The sequence below is a fragment of the Idiotropiscis lumnitzeri genome, chromosome 2 (genome assembly GCF_059441095.1).
Source record: "Idiotropiscis lumnitzeri isolate Australia: NSW breed Sydney's pygmy pipehorse chromosome 2, RoL_Ilum_1.0, whole genome shotgun sequence".
Classification (NCBI taxonomy): Eukaryota; Metazoa; Chordata; class Actinopteri; order Syngnathiformes; family Syngnathidae; genus Idiotropiscis; species Idiotropiscis lumnitzeri.
This window is the reverse complement of record NC_142392.1, coordinates 26,778,945-26,796,447: the sequence shown is the minus strand read 5'-3', so window position 1 is coordinate 26,796,447 and position 17,503 is coordinate 26,778,945. Positions and strand designations below refer to the sequence as shown.

The window sequence follows — 17,503 nt, the reverse complement described above, 5'->3', positions numbered from 1 at the left end:
TTTAGTTATTTTGTAAAAAAAAAATTATCAACCAAATTAAAATATTATATGAATAATATATGAAAATAGAACAGACATGGGTAAAAACAAACACAGAGGCAAAGAAATATATTTGAAAAATACGTGCTTAAAGCATGACGTCATAAGCAAGCGCGCAGTTTACGAAGGACCTCGACCACATCCACACCGAAATGAAAACAACCACCGCTAAATTTTTCTGATTTAGTGTAGAACTGACTGTAATTTTTTCACAGGATGTCCAGTGCTACTCTAAAGGACGTCGACATAATTCATTAAGTCTTTGTGTCCCGATAATCTCATTTTCGCGTGTTGATGCTTTTCGGCGTAGTTAGCTTAGCTTGTTAGCTAGCTATCCGCTAACGAAAAGAGGCACATGACTCATCGCCAAGCAGAGATCAAGGGCGGATTTTTTGGAATTATCATTTGAAAATGTGTGAAAGAACGACACCTAAGTACAAAGACGAACTTTGTGGGATAAAAGAAGAGAACGAGCAACATCTTCGATTGCTGGGCGAAGTTAACAAGCAGCCACCTGTTGTGCTACACGAAGCAGGTTTGTACACGTCTTACTCTCATTTGCTTTGTCAAGAACGACTTTCTATCGTTAAAAATATGCATCGCAACATTAAGTTGTTTGGGGAAATGCGTTCGAGGTTATTGCCATTTTATTTTTAAATATTGCCTTTTACTTGCCAGTTTGCTGAACATTTGTTTATGCCAAATAAAATCAGTGCAGACAATAAATGCCAAAGAATAACCAATAGTGGGGGGTGAACTCCATGTTTTTCCCAGTATAAATTTTGAACTGTTAATTTAACATTTTACATATTGTGGTTTTTAAACTAGGCTGACAGATGTAGTGTATTTTTATATCCACTGTTGGAGTTTAGCCACCGAGAAAATGAGAAACATTTAGGAAATGAATCTTGAAAGCCAAACTTACTCCAATGCGTGTTATTTTTTTGTACTCAAGAAGAATAGGGTCAAATAAAGACTCAACAACAGCTGATTATAGTTGCGATATTTTAGTTTCTTCGATTTCTGGAGTTCAAGAAATAGTATCTGGGCGGCTTTTTCTTATTCTGACGAGAAACTATAATCAGACGAGCAAAATCAAAAAATGGCGCGCTGATCTCAGCCCAGCCTCAAATTTTATAGGAGGTTTCCTATGTCAAGGGTCATGTAGGTTGAATCGGTCGTCCTTGCTCCCTTCCACGTCCACGTTAAACGTCCAAGGCTGACCTTCTCAGGCAGGCGGCAGTCTCTCCGTCTCTCCTGCTCACATTCCCCTGTAATCTCGTCAGTGTACAGATTGTGTGGTGTATGTTTTCCCAGATCAAATTATGTTTTTTGGTGTTCTTGATAGTGTCCCTGTGACGTCCTCCCCGGCCCAACTTGATATGTTTCTATCTTCTATGGCCTATGTGGAGAATGTGTTTTATTGTATTTGTCCACGAAGTGCTATCTGGTTTGTCATCAGTTTGACCCGAGCAGACTGAATCTGTTTGTTCTGAATGAGAGTGTGGGTCGTGAAAATACTATGTGTGCAAGTTTGAGGTCTTACATTTAAACCAAGTAATAGAAATTTAGCAAATGAGAATAATATAATGAATCAGTAAACACCATGACTACAATCCCAGTCAATCTTATCTATGCACTGTACTTCTACTTTCATTTGAAAAACGCTTTTTGTTTAATCAATGTCAAACATATTCAGTAAATATGAACCTGCTAAATTAAATAATTGACCTTCTGTCCCGTAAGTGTTTAAAATAATGCCAGCAATCGTAATACAAACCTTCAATATTCATGTCTGGTGTGGCCATTCCCTATAAGAAGGGAAGGCCGGAGAGAGGGGACACCTTTCCCTTTTTTCTTTTTGGGGAGACTTTTTTTGACATCAGCATGTGACGAGAATAAAATCCTTTTTCAAAACAAAATGGCTGTGTCAGAGAGGTTCTTTCCATCACCAATTCTGTAGCAGGAAGCCACAAAAACAGATGCACGAACCGTGTTTAACTGGAAACCGTTTAGCTCGCATTGAACAGAAGTGTGACACAAACATGTCTTGTAAGCTGAAACCGTTCGAACAACAGGAAGCGTGTGGACGGGTGTGATAAAGTCAAAGTGTTCATGTTTTTCCATTCTTTATGAGTTTGCATATTCAAATTGCTTTGCTGTGCTTCAATAAAACGCCGCAAAGGAGCGGGAAAGCTTTTCTCTTTGGTGGACTGCTCCTCGCAAGTGACAAAGACAATCTTGGCTGGGTGATTCATTTATGAAGGCTTGTCTCGTTTTTGACAAAAACTGTGCACACTGCGGCAAAAAGATCAATGGCGGTTGATGAATTTTAGTGGATGAAACACAAGGGATTACGTTTTTTTTTTTAAAAAATCAAGTACGTATTGGTCTTATTTATCAACTTTGTACTGGCTCGGTCAATGAATCTCAGGTGGCCCTGCACTGTTTTGTGCACGTGTGCATAGTTTCACTTCATCCAAACATTTAAAATACATTTAATGCATCCATCCAAGGTTGCACGGATCTCATCGGTGAACAAGCGCATGCTGCAAGGAATGCATCTGCATCTTTGGCTTACTATGGGCTTAAAAAGGGAGACCGTCACAATGCCCTTTTCCACCAACAAGCCCCGGAACATTTAGTTCTATCTCTTAATGCAAAATGAAATACTTGTAAACATATTTCACTTGAAGGATTCCTATTTTATCAATGACATTATGCTGCAATGGCCCCCAGTGGTGTGCATCAATATTTTAGGGTCCCACAACAGGTGTTCCATCAGACGCACACAATAGCCTGTGTGTGCTAACTTCAGCTCGCTTCCAGAAACGTCTCTGACCATGTCAGGAATGAAATAGGGCATCGGCCGCAACGTGCTTCCGTTTTAATTGCTCGTTTATCACTGTTGTTGTGCTGCTAAAGGGAGGTTTACATCGTCGGACGTAATTTTGTGAAATGCCCCCATGGTCCGGTCCAAATCGGGGTCGCACGCATTGCTCCGTGTGCAGCAGGCACAAGTCAAGGTAGCACGGTAGAAAATAAGACAAAGTCGCCGCCTGAGGTTTGACTTGACCAAACCAAATTTGTCTTTCTGTGTCCTATAGACGTCAGTGAAAACGATCTCCGTTCCGTGAAAGAGGAGCCAGACCTGACTCACATAAAAAAGGAGGAGGAGGAGGAGATCAACAAGTCACCAGTGAACGTTCTCCCTTTTAAGACTGAAGATGAAAACAAGGATGAGAGTGAGGACAAGAGAGGGGCGGAGCCTACAAGCAGCAGCTCAAGTCATCACGTGACAACAGAAGATGATGAAGACCACTGGGGACAATCACAAGCACATAATGAGGACACATTATCACACGCTCATGACGATGATGATGATGATGATGATGGCCAAGCCAAAGGTGAAAGGGCACGTCACAGTGACTCATTCACTTCAAAGCTGTCTTTAAAAGGGCACAGAAAAACACACAGTGGTGAAAAACCTTTTTCTTGCTCAGTTTGTGGAAAATGCTTCTCCCAAAAGGGACATTTAACAGAACACACAAGAACACACACTGGAGAAAAACCTTTTTCCTGCTCGGTTTGTGGCAAAAGCTTCTCTCGAAAGTCTCATTTAGTAAGGCACACAAGAATGCACAGTGGAGAAAAACCTTTTTCTTGCTCAATTTGTGGCAAGAGGTTCTCTCGAAAGTTTGATTTAACAATCCACACAAGAATGCACAGTGGAGAAAAAACTTTTTCTTGCTCAGTTTGTGGCAAAAGCTTCTATCAAAAGTCTGATTTAACAATCCACGCAAGAACACACAGTGGCGAAAAACCCTTTTCCTGCTCAGTTTGTGGCAAAAGCTTTAATGTAAAGTCAATTTTAACAGATCACACAAGAACACACACTGGAGAAAAACCTTTTTCCTGCTCAGTTTGTGGCAAACGATTCTCTGAAAAGGGAAATTTAACACAACACACAAGAACACACAGTGGTGAAAAACCTTTTTCCTGCTCAGTTTGTGGCAAGAGTTTCTCTCAAAAGTCTAATTTACGAAGCCACACAAGAACACACAGTGGAGACAAGCCATTCAGTTGCAGCGTTTGTGCTAAAAAATTCTCCACTAAACAGCATGCGAAGAGTCACAATTGTGCTGGTGAGAAAAGCAGCGATCCTTGAAGCTTAAAAAAAATAAAACAAAAAACTGAAGGAACTGACTCTTTGTGGTAAGATGTGAATGTGATTTTGAATAAAATATGATGTATTGAATTTTGCAAAGCTCTTTTATTGACACAAAGCCAATGTGATCAGTGCCAGAAGAACCATTGTGTCTGAGTGATGATGAGTTTTTTTGGTGTTTACATCAAACATTTAAATGAAATTAATTGCCTTTGCCTGGAACAACATTTGTTAACATTATGCTTTTCAATTGTCTTTTTAAACGTACTTAATGGAAAAGGTGTGAGAAGAAACTGTGCTTTTGAAATCGGTGCCTTCCACAATCATCAATAAAATCACTTGTTCCACTTGCTCAACTGGCCTTCATTACGTTGTGTGAAAAGGTGAAAAACTGAACTAGAAGTTGAACCATAAAAAGGACCAGAAAGAGAAACGCAAATCGTCTCAGTTTCTCTTCAAGGTTTTGGTATGTCAGGAGTTGCCAACTTGACGGGTGTGATAAAGTATTCATGTTTTTCCATTCTTTATGAGTTTGCATATTTAAAATGCTTTGCTCTGCTTCAATAAAACGCTGCACAGGAGCGCGTAAGCTTTTCTCTTTGGCGGACTGCTCATCGCAAGTGACAAAGACAATCTTGGCTGGGTGATTCATTTATGAAGGCTTGTCTCGTTTTTGACAAAAACTGTGCACACTGCGGCAAAAAGATCAATGGCGGTTGATGAATTTTAGTGGATAAAACACAAGGGATTACGTTTTTTTTTTTAAAAATCAAGTACGTATTGGTCTTATTTATTGTCAGGTTTAAAAGGTCCTGACGCCTTCATTAGATTGAATTAAATGCAGAGAACCAGAGGAATAACCAGGGAAGGTTTTGTCTTATCTCCATCGCGATGGGAGGAGAAGCCAGGAAGTGAAGTAGACGTCTTGCCAGTTCACTCTCCCGCACTCTCACTGACTTCTTCGCCCATCCCTCTGGACTTTATTCAGAGAAAAACGAAACCTATGGAAAGTGAAACTTAAAACAAGCGTGTGGGTGTGCGCATGTGTGCTGAAGCAATGATGTGCGTGTCTGTGAGTGTGTGTGTAATTATCATTGATACAAATAGTGTATAAAAAACATGATTAAAAATACACAAACTATTTACATACTCTCACATTTCCCCCCTGTTTGTCGGATTTAAATCATGTCCATACGGCTTTAAGATGAGTCATCAGGGAATAAAACATATAAAAATACATTTCAATGTGCCTAGTGAAAAATAACAAAACTGTCTCCACGCAGAGCTTGTCCCTGGGGGACTCGATGGAGGCCCTTGCCTCGCTGTATGAGGAGACAGCCGTCTTTACCTCCCGGATCTTCGTGTGTGGTGTATGTGTGCGCACGTGTGGGGCTTGGGCGACAAGTCCATATTCATTTTACGTTTCAGTGTCCAGTTCGAGTTCGTCATTGTCCAGTTCGAGTTTGTCACACTCAACATCAATCAGATTGTAATGTTACTTTTGGGCAACAAACATGCAGTTAATCATCATTTTTGTCATAAAAATAATGCAACATGAACAGACTACACATAACAAAAAATGAAAACCATAATTATCCCGATATATATTGTGTCTTTCAAATTCTTCATAGTGGTCATAACATTAATAATTGTTTCATTTTTAAAACTTTAAATGCAATTATGTTCTTCAATCAAGGCTCAAATTTCTTTATGTACGTCATTAATTTCCAAACCATATCTAATCTTTTTATTCTGTGGCTTCAACATTCGTATCTGTGGCTGGTTGTGTGGTTCTGATGTGCGTGTGGTCCGAGATTGTGACTCGGGGAGGGATTCGCGTTGCTAGGCCTTTAGCTGGAAACCGGAGAAGTTTGTACTGCAACTGGTGGATCCAGCTGCCACGCCCCGCGACCTTTTGCTGTGTCGGGGTCACCGCCATCATCTGGCGAGGGCCATCTCAGCATTCACTTCCCCCCAACGAAGTCGTTTCAACACCTTGAAGAAGAGTTGGTCTCCCACACGGACGTGAATTCTCTGTGAATCAGAAAAACACTTGACCAGTTGTTAGAATAATATTAAGAGGTTATTATACATTTGCCGTGATGCAGCTTATTTTAATATGTAGTGCATATAACATGTTGCAGTTTAATATAGTGAACTATGCTGAGTGTTTGCAGTGTGACGGGGTGATACAGGGAGACACCTCTACTGCAGGGAGGTGTCTGCAATTGGCGGGGCGGTGGCACTTCTTCAGAAGTAAACAACATCCAGAAGAGCCCTGATAAGTTGGCATCGAAGTCTGAAGCAAGCAACTGGGTCCTGATAAAGGATGTTGACGTCAAAGTCAGCTGCGATCCATGGCGACACCCCAATGATAAACCGGACTGAACCAGCTTTTGAGAAGACGAACTGTACCACCCTTGAGTGTAATCTGATTCCCCGATGTTATAAAAGGGAATGTGTGAAAAGCATCGAGGAACGGGAGGGGAGATAAAGTTGTCAAATAAACTTTGTTTAACCTTTCTGTCTCCACAAGAGCTGTTTGTCTCTCCTTTTAGCTCACGAACACTATATGTCAAATTGGCGAACCTGACATACAATTGGTCCTTCAGAGCCGTGGACCCAACATACTGGAGGCGTCCAGGGGCGAAGCCGACGACCGAGGACAATCGTGGCCACAACAAGGATTTATTTTTTATTTTTTTTCCAGGATTTCTTTTCTTTTTTTGTTTATCTTTTTTTATTTTTTGGACCTGGTCCTCGACTTTGCTACTGGATGCTGAAAGTTGAAGGGAGGCTGCGGAGAGAGACGTTCAGCTCATCTTGGGTGAGTGTGTGAAGTCCGAATGTGATGAATGAGTGTGATAAATGTGGGCATTTGAAGGGGTACGTAGTTAAATTCTGCGTTAACAGGAGGGCGGACTCCTCTGCAAGTAAGTAGTTAAATTCCGTGGGGATATTGTGGGGACTAGACAGAGTAAGTCTTTAAAACTGTGTAAAACCGTAAGAATACTAGTCAATGTTACGTGAAGAGACAGAGATAGTCTATAATACTGATAGAGGATAACAGGGGTGTATCCTCCACGCGCGTTTGAAAGGGGAAAAAAGAGAAATAAGGGGAAAAAAGACGAGGGGAAAAAAAATAAAATAAAAAGGGAAAAATAGTGTGAATGTAAACGTGTGCATGGAGGCTTGCAACCTCATTTTGGAACAGGAAAATTAACTGACAACTGTCTGGGAAGCAGAGGCAAGAATTCTCCGCCACTTGTGGTAGAAGCTTGGGAATTACCTAAGACAGAGCAATTGTCAGCCTGTTCAGGGACTGGAGGACAGGTTAGTCACCCTAGGTGAACCACTGTCTTGCAACATGGGGAAATCAAACAGTAAAAAAGCTAGCAAAAACGATCCGAAACAACAATTAACGTGTAAGGACTGGAAATTTATAGAAAGCCAATGTCCGGATAAAGTAAAACATTTAAACTCATGGATAACAAAATATGAATTCACTGGTCAGCTTAATACACACAAAATAGTCGATTTACAAGATAAGATAAAAATAAAACGAAAAAATAATGTAAAAAAGATGGATAAAGATGGATATGAAGATACAGAATTTTGGATGACAATGGCACTGAGACGAAAAATAGATAAGAATAACAAAACCAAAAAAGAAAACGCAGATAAAGGAAAATGGGAAGAGGATGAAATTATGTTTCAAAGAAAAGAAGATAACGAAACAGGTCCCGTAGGGGTTGTAAAAAATAAAAAATCCCTCCAATCATCCTTATATCCGCCACTTCCTATTTCACCCGAATCGACCGGGAATAAAGCTATACATACGCGGAGTAAGGGAAATTTAGGAGTTAGATTTTCAACAACAATGGGAAAAACTTTTTCTCCGGAGTCACTAAAAGGCTCCCCATCGGAAGAAGAAATACAAGACTCTTTTCCGATGATAGAAGCTGCTAATCCTAATATTGATGATGCGTCACCAGTAATTCTAGTGCATCGAACATGGACACAGGATGATGTTAAAAAGGCGGTAGAAGGCATTGTGTACCACAAGGTTGATGTGAACGAATTTTTGCAGCAAATGGAAGACCTCAGGAGGTCTTACCACTTAAACGGAATAGAAGTCCAGCAAATCTGGATGGCTGCTCTGAAAGGTGATTGGCATAACATTAGAGGAGATTGGGATCCAAAAGAGTGTCAGGCTGTTCTAGCCCATGATAGCCAAGAACTCACACATCGCGTCCAAAGACTAATGGAGCGAACTAGAGAAAAATTCAAATTGAGAGCTAATTATACGGCTATAGGAAGAATAACACAAAAAGAAGGAGAATCGTTTGATGATTACCGGGCCAGATTAACGGCGTGTTTTAAAGCAAACAGCGGCATTCCTGAAGACCATACTGAAGGAAGCATTTTTGAGGAGCAGTTAAAAAATGCCCTCCACGCAAATGCGCACCACACTATTCACCAATGGGTTGAAAAACATTGGGTGGATAGAGCAACAGGCACGCTGGAACAATACATTAACCAAGCGTTACATGCTGAACGAATATTGCAAGCTAAAAAGAAAAAAGCAGATACTTTTGTTATTGAGCCCGGGGAAAATCAATTTTATTTCCAAAACCGTGCTAAAGGTTTCAATCAAAAAGCGGGGCTGCTTCAAAGGTGGGATTTAAAACTGCGCCCCAGAGGGAGAGTTAGAGGAGGTCTTGCGGATCAGGGACGAGGCTATGTGAGTCCTAGAAATATCACTTGTTGGAGTTGCGGTGAGATAGGACATTTCGCGAACGACTGCCCTCGTATCATTTTTGGCAACAATTCCCACAATAAAAATAAATCATGACTAGGAAGAATAAATATCCCACAAAATGAGATAGAGGAACAAAATATTGAGGTAGACGTTGAACTAAATTTACAAGATATTTTAATATTTGATAATTCCAAGCCGGAGGTACAGCTAACAGTAAATGGTAGACCAATTATTTTTCTTTGTGATTCGGGAGCATGTAGAACTGCGTGTAAAGAACCAATTCCGGGAGCTTCAATGACAAACAACAAAGTGTTTGTCAGGACGGCTCAGGGAGAGTTATCTGAAGTTTCTGAGACACACCCCGTTTGGATAAGAGACCCTTTAGGGGGATCGTGTAAAATACCAATACTGGTAGTACCAAATTGTCCAGTAAATTTGCTGGGAAGAGATGGGATGTGTAGATTGGGGTTAGCGTTAGTACCGACAGTTGGGGGAAATATGGTGGTAAAAAGAAAATATGAAATAACAAAATCAGATTTGCATGTGATAAAAGGCCTTGGAGAACCGCATTTTTATGATTTGCTACACATGACGAACAAACCGCCATTTCGTACTGGGGAAAAATTACTTCGAGAAGCTAAACATTTTATGAAAAAACCGCAGGATGAAATGGATAAAAACGCCCTCCACGTAACAATGTGGTATAAACAGACTCCAGGCCCAGATCTTAACTATGAGACTGAATTATACAAAAACACACCCGAAAAAATAGTAATTGATTATTTGTATACTGATAAACTGGGGACTGCAGGTGCAGGAGTTAGACTGCCTCATACTTTAAATCATTTATACAAGGGAATAACACCACACATATCTTTATTTAAACCCTTTGAATTAAGATGGAGAGAATTAGAATCGTTTGTTCAAAGAGGTAGACATGCAGATGATTGGAAACCAGATAATAAAGTGCAAGGTGTGGAGCATAGTGAGATGGAAAGGATGACAAGAAAAGCATTGTTTTGGGAAGTGCAGGCCGATGCGAGTCGTTTCCTTCACCGAATGTGACAAAAAGGAGGTTCTTATCTCTTGACGAAGGAAGAGGAAGACAGTTTAAAGGAAGTACCAGATTTCCTATGGGCAACATTACCGTCAGACGTAGGACTTATTAGAAGCGCGCAACCCGTACAAATTAAACCAAAAACAGAATATCGACCTTGTATTAAACAATATCCATTAAAACCAGATGCGTTGGCGGGAATACAACCAGTGATTGAATCATTGATTAGTGCAGGAGTAATAATTGAGTGTCCAGATTCTCCATGTAATACACCTATTTTTCCAGTAAAAAAGGCTCCGCCTTCTGTAGGCTGGAGAATGGTCCAAGACCTACAAGCAGTAAATTCCGCCGTAGTACATAGGGCACCCTGTGTCCCTGATCCACACACTTTATTAAATTCATTAAGACCAGACGCAGCGGTCTTTACAGTAATCGACGTGAGCAACGCATTTTTCTCAGTCCCTGTTCATGAAGATAGTCAGTACTGGTTTGCGTTTACACATAAAGGGAAAAAATATACATTTACCAGATTACCACAAGGGTACTGTGAAAGCCCTACAATTTATTCCCAAATTATGACAGCTAGTATGTCTACATTTGAACCGCCATGCGGAAGCCAAGTCTTGTTATATGTGGATGACATTTTATTAGCTTCAACAAACATACAAAATAGTAAAAGAGACACTGTTGCTTTATTGTGTCATTTAGCGAAGGAAGGACACAAGGTAAATAAAAACAAATTACAGTTGTGGAAAGAAGAGGTTAAATATTTGGGTCATAATTTAAGTAAAAAAGGAAGAACAATTTTAGAAGACAGGAAAATAGCTGTCTTGCACGCTCCTAAACCTTTAACTAAAAAACAGATGATGTCATTTTTGGGACTAACGAATTATTGTAGAACGTGGATTCCAAATTATGCAGAAATAGTTGCACCACTTTCCAAATTGATATATGAAGATAGTTTAAAAGTGTCTTCACCTTTGCGGTGGACCACAGAATCAGAGCGGGCATTCTGTGATATCAAGCAGGCCTTGGTGTCTAGTACGGCCTTGGCCTTGCCAGATTATTCTAAGCCTTTCGTCCAGATGGTGGATTGCAAGGGTGACTACATGACATCATTATTGGCTCAACAACATGGTGATAAACTAAGACCTGTGGCGTATTATTCTTCAAAGTTAGACAATGTGACACGTGCGCTTCCTCATTGCGTAAGAGCTGTTGTGGCAGCGTCACTAGCTGTAGAGAGCAGCTCAGCAGTCGTGCTTTTTCATCCATTGACCTTAAAAGTCCCACATGCAGTATCTGCACTGCTACTGCAGACAAACATGGTATTCTTATCACCAGCACGACACTTATCCTGTATGGCTGTTTTGTTATCACAACCGCACCTCACATTAGAAAGATGCACAGGTTTAAATCCAGCAACTTTAATGCCACTCCCTGATGATGGTGTACAACATGATTGTCAGGAACTGGCTGAGCAAACGACTAAGTGCAGGGCTGATCTAAAAGATCAACCCTTACAGAACGGAATTATTCTTTTCGTTGACGGGTCATCTAGGAAAAATGAATTCGGGAAAACACAAACTGGTTATGCGGTGGTCACAATAGACACGGTGTTAAAATCAGAACCACTTCCTTCTCATTATTCAGCCCAAGCTGCTGAGTTGGTAGCCCTAACTGAGGCATGTAAGTTAATGACTGGTAAAGCAGTAACAATTTATACTGACAGTCAATATGCTTTTTCAACATGTCATGTATTTGCGCAATATTGGAAAAATAGAGGAATGATAACATCCGTTGGAAAACCCGTAACACATGCTGAACTCCTATCCAAATTGTTGTATGCTGTTCAATTACCAAGCCAAATTGCAATATGTAAGTGTTCCGCACACACTGTGGGTATTAATGAAATTACTTTAGGAAACGCGTTCGCAGATAAGGCAGCGAAAAAAGCAGCCACCAAGCCACTCATAGGTGTGGCCGAGTGTGCGCCGCCAGATAACGTCCTGCGAGACCACATCCTTGTAGACATGCAACAACAAAGTCCTATGCAGGAGCAAAAATTATGGTTAGACAGAGGAGCTACTTTAGCTAATGGCATATATATCAGTTCAGAAAAGAAGCCGATTCTTCCAAGAAATCTTTTTCGATGGGCTGCTATTTTGACACATGGTGTATCACATGTATCAACGGGAGGGATGGTAAGACAGATAAACCAATTCTATACAACATATGGCTTTAATTTTTTCTCAAAAAGATTTTGTAGAGCCTGTATGATCTGTGCTCGACACAATTCTCAGGGAAACATGCGCCCAAAAAGAGGACAGTTTCCTCAAGCAACATACCCTTTCCAACGAATCCATATGGATTTTATTGAATTGAGTAAAAGCGAGGGGAAGAAATATTGTCTTGTTATTATTGATGCATACTCAAAATGGGTAGAAATTTTTCCAGCAAAACAACAAGATGCACTGACAGTTGCAAAATCATTATGTAAAGATATAATACCAAGGTATGGTATACCAGAAATAATCTAAAGTGATAATGGAACACACTTCGTGAATACAATCATAAATAAAATAGGGCAAATGTTTCACATAGATTTAAAACACCATTGTTCATACCATCCTCAAAGTGCAGGCCTGGTGGAAAGAATGAATGGAACGATAAAAAATAGACTGAAAAAATGTATGGAAGAAACTAAACGTCCATGGACTCAATGTATAGATCTGGTAAAATTGCATATCAATATTACAAGTTCCACAGGACTGACACCTTATGAAGTTCTTTTTGGCAGACCATATAGGGTACCTTATTTTTCCACACAGTGGGAAATTGATAATGAGGCCAACCTAGCCGATTACATGAGGAAAACTTTAGAGAAAAGAAATGAATTGATATTGCCAGAAAGCGAGTGTACTTCTCTTCAACAGGACGAACAGGTCGTTCCGGGAGACTGGGTTCTGATCAGGAGCCTAAAAAGGAAACACTGGAACTCTCCGAAGTGGGAAGGCCCTCACCAAGTTCTGCTGACCACACCAACTGCAGTAAAAATTGCAGCACGAAACACCTGGATCCACCTTGCGCATTGAAAGAAGGTCATCTCAACCGAGACACCCGACAAGGGGAAGGTAGGCAAGCCTGGTGACTAGGTGGGGGCAGATCAATAGGATCTGAAAACATTTTAGGCCAGTGAAGAACTATAAGCCACCCTACCCTATTAGGGGTCTCTCGGCCGATATGACTTTCGCGTGGATAAAGTTTGAGATTTTGTGTTGTGCAGCCTTGGTTGCAGTGAAAGCTTTGTATACACCAACATATACACCGATAAATAATAATAATGGACATTCAACTAAAAATCTTAGGTTACCTGATAAGATGGACTTTACATCATGCGCTAGGAGCAACAGCATTGCTGACTCAGCAACAATGATTTGTTTGCCGACTAACAAGGTGACAACTGCTATTATACCATGGTCTGAAGTTAAATTGAGTGAAGCATCCGTTTTCAAAGTAGGACAACATGCGTATAGTGCGCAAAGTTATGGACGCCGGTACACATGGTACTTAACTGTGAGAACTAGAAGATGGGATGGACTGGTAGCAGAAACGGGACAAGACTGGTCTGACTGGACGACTGAAAAATGTGCAAAAACTTTGCGGAAGAAACTTTCATTAACACACGTAGCGATAGGAATTCAGTTAACTATTAACTCGACAAATTGGGGATGCGACAATAATCCGTGTGAAGAATTAGATTTAAGCCCATATTCTCAAGGGGTAGATCCTTATCATACTATTGTAATTTGTGTATCTACCATTTTAAAGAATCCCGTTGAGGCCACCCCTATAAAAAATATAGAGACCAAAACTTCGATGAAAAAACGATCTAAAATGGTGCTAAAATTTAAAGGAAAACTCTCTGTAGATGATCACTTTTTGGCTGTTACAGGAGTTACCCAATTAGGAAATAATTGGCTACTATTAATGGAATCAGCTGCTAAGACTGCAAATTCTAGCTGTGTTTCATGTATGGGCCCGAGACCATTGCTACGAGTAATTCCAGCAGCTCTTCCATCAACATGCCTTTTAGAAGTAATGACAAAATTGACGCCTAATGCGGATTGCATTGCTTGGAATGATGTCTACCCGGCTACGAAAGCAACGAAAGATAAGCCTATCTTTTCGACCGATGTGGCAGTGGCTAACTTTACTTGTGTTAATCTTACAGGAACACAAAATAGAGTGGGAGGCTTATCATCAGCGTGGTGCAAAACAACTCTGCTCCAATCAGGTACACTACTGCCACGCAGCGCTGTGTGGTGGTGGTGTGGGGGTACTAAATTATTTGATTCATTAAAGGACGCAGTTGGAACTTGTGCATTGGTGTCACTTCTCTTACCAGTGTCTATTTTTCCATCCACAGCAGGGGACATTCAAAGAGCAGTTGAAGCCCACGAATCCCCCTATTATTACGCCAGGAAAAGACGAAGTGCTTCCTGGAGGGATGGTGATATGACCTATTTGGATGCAATTGGCCAACCAAGGGGCGTACCAGATGAGTATAAGTTGGTAAATCAAATCGCAGCGGGGTTCGAGTCCATTCTTCTTTGGATTACACCGAATAAGAATGTGGATCGAATAAACTACATACACTATAACGTGCAAAGATTGGGGAACTTCACTGAAGAAGGATTTATAGCTATTAAAGAACAATTGGCAGCAACATCACTCATGGCATTTCAAAACCGCATCGCGGTGGACATGCTGTTGGCAGAGAGAGGAGGGGTTTGCGCCATGTTTGGGGACGAATGTTGTACTTTCATTCCTAACAACACTTCTCCGGAAGGGTCCCTCACAAGAGCCATTACAGGCTTGCGCGCCCTGAACCGGAAGCTGAAGGAACACTCAGGTGTGAGTACCTCTGCATGGGATGAGTGGTGGAACAAAACGTTTGGTAAATATAAAAATTTTGTATTTTCGGTAATGATTTCTATAACAATGTTCACCTCAATCCTTGTACTGTGTGGATGTTGTTGTATTCCCTGCATTCGCGTTTTGCTTTTCCGACTTATCTCAACAGCTCTCGCTCCAACAAATTCCAAACTACAGGAAATATATCCTTTGATTAATTACAGAAGTGCTGGTGATGGAGGAGACACTGATGACCAAGTTGATGACGACGACTGAATTTACCTGGGAGATACTATTCGTTAATCCAAAACGCTCAAATAAAAATACAAAAAAAATAAATAAATAAATAATAATAAAGGGGTCTACATTTGCTATCAAGCTAATGATTTGATGGAATTAAATCCTTGGAAGTTCCATTGATGATAATTTTTTGGGGCAAATGTAGAATAAACAGGAGGGAATGTTAGAATAATATTAAGAGGTTATTATACATTTGCCGTGATGCAGCTTATTTTAATATGTAGCGCATATAACATGTTGCAGTTTAATAGAGTTAACTATGCTGAGTGTTTGCAGTGTGACGGGGTGATACAGGGAGACACCTCTACTGCAGAGAGGTGTCTGCAATTGGCGGGGCGGTGGCACTTCTTCAGAAGTGAGGTTGAAGTAAACAACATCGTGAAGAGCCCTGATAAGTTGGCATCGAAGTCTGAAGCAAGCAACTGGGTCCTGATAAAGGATGTTGACGTCAAAGTCAGCTGCGATCCATGGCGACACCCCAATGATGAACCGGACTGAACCAGCTTTTGAGAAGACGAACTGTACCACCCTTGAGTGTAATCTGATTTCTTGAAGTGTAATCTGATTCCCCGATGTTATAAAAGGGAATGTGTGAAAAGCATCGAGGAACAGGGGGGAGATAAAGTTGTCAAATAAACTTTGTTTAACCTTTCTGTCTCCACAAGAGCTGTTTGTCTCTCCTTTTAGCTCACGAACACTATATGTCAAATTGGCGAACCTGACAAGCATTAACACCAAATCATTTGCTGCTTCTAAAAAGACAACCTGTTTTACCACCTGGTTTATTTGAAAAGGAAGATTTGCACTCAAAGAGAAGGTGGCGTCAGGTTCAATACTTGTCAGACATTTTTTGGAAGCGTTGGGCCAAAGAGTATCTCCCACTTTTGCAAGAAAGGCAAAAATGGTTCAATGTGAAAAGAAACCTACAACCCGGTGATATTGTTCTTATTGTAGATGACAGTGCACCTAGGGGTTCGTGGGTAATGGGAAAGGTTGAAAATGCAATCCGTGATTCGAATGGTCACGTGAGAAGAGTTTTGGTTAAGACTAAAAGTAGTGTTTTGGAAAGGCCAGTTGACAAGTTATGCCTTTTGCTTGAAATGGAACAGTGATGTGATTAGTTTCAAAATACAAAGGTGTTGCGTTTACATTTAAATATGGTTTCTATAATAGAACAGTTTAGAATGTCGCTTTTGTAATTTTTGTGATTGTTATGCCCAAACAGCACAATTAGGGGCCGGAATGTTAGCGCCATTTCACAAATGTTTATATTTTTATGGATAATGATTGCAAATATTTGTTTTTTGCCATTTGTATGTTTGTGAGAAGAAATTATACATTTCTTTGTCTTTTGTAATTATTTTGATTTGTGGAGTGAAATGTGTCAACGTTAGAGGGCGCAATTCTTTATTTACTGTTATGCACGAAGAAGAAAGTGTTTTTTGGTTGAAGAAGAAATAAAGATGATGGCGAAGGAGCAACACGGTCTTTTTGCCGTGCTTCGACCATCAGTGTTTGTTCACGCGTAAAAAGTTGTTTTTATTCGCCACCAAACGAAGAGGTTGAACAACGAAAATAAGAAGAAACTAATGGAATCTAAAATAACCTCTACACATAGCATTTCCATGACTTGCATTCAAATTCACAGCACTTCATGGACAAATACGACGAAGCACATTCTCCACATTGGCTGTAGGGATGCAAACATACCAAATTGGGCACTGGATGACTCACACAGACGCGATCAAAAGAAAAACACATTCCGAAAGACATAACAATTGGAGATCGGAGCACATGCACATACGCATACACACACACGGACATCTGCACCTGCACATACACGCGTGTGCACACAGGCACATACACAGGCACATATACATATACCTGTATACATACACCTGCACCTACACACACACATACACACATATAGACTTGCACATACACGCGCACACATGCACACCAACAAGATCACAGAAGAATGCCAGCGGAGAGACGGCCCGCCGGAGAAGGCCAGCCTTGGCGTGCCAGTCTACGGGACCAGACGGGAATCGACCATCATCAACTACTCGGACGATGACTAACCTGGGGAGGACCTTCCCTTCGACGTGGACACGTGCCGTGAGAGGGAGCGAGGACGACTGATGCAACCGATTCAACCTACATTACCCTTGACATAAAAAACTCCTCTAAAAACTGAAGCTGGGCTGAAAGATGGCGCGCATTTTTCGACTGTGCTCGCCCGAGTGCAGTTTTCTCGTGA

The 17,503-nt window shown here is 40.8% G+C and overlaps 1 protein-coding gene across 1 annotated transcript; it reads left to right on the top strand.

Moving 5' to 3' along the window:
• Positions 1-13,133: 13,133 nt before the first annotated feature.
• On the top strand, positions 13,134-17,503 carry LOC148342141 (uncharacterized). The gene is made up of 2 exons (XM_088288077.1): positions 13,134-14,941; positions 17,493-17,503. The coding sequence occupies exons 1-2, from the start codon at positions 13,270-13,272 to the stop codon at positions 17,501-17,503; spliced, it is 1,683 nt and encodes a 560-aa protein (XP_088144203.1). The 5' UTR covers positions 13,134-13,269.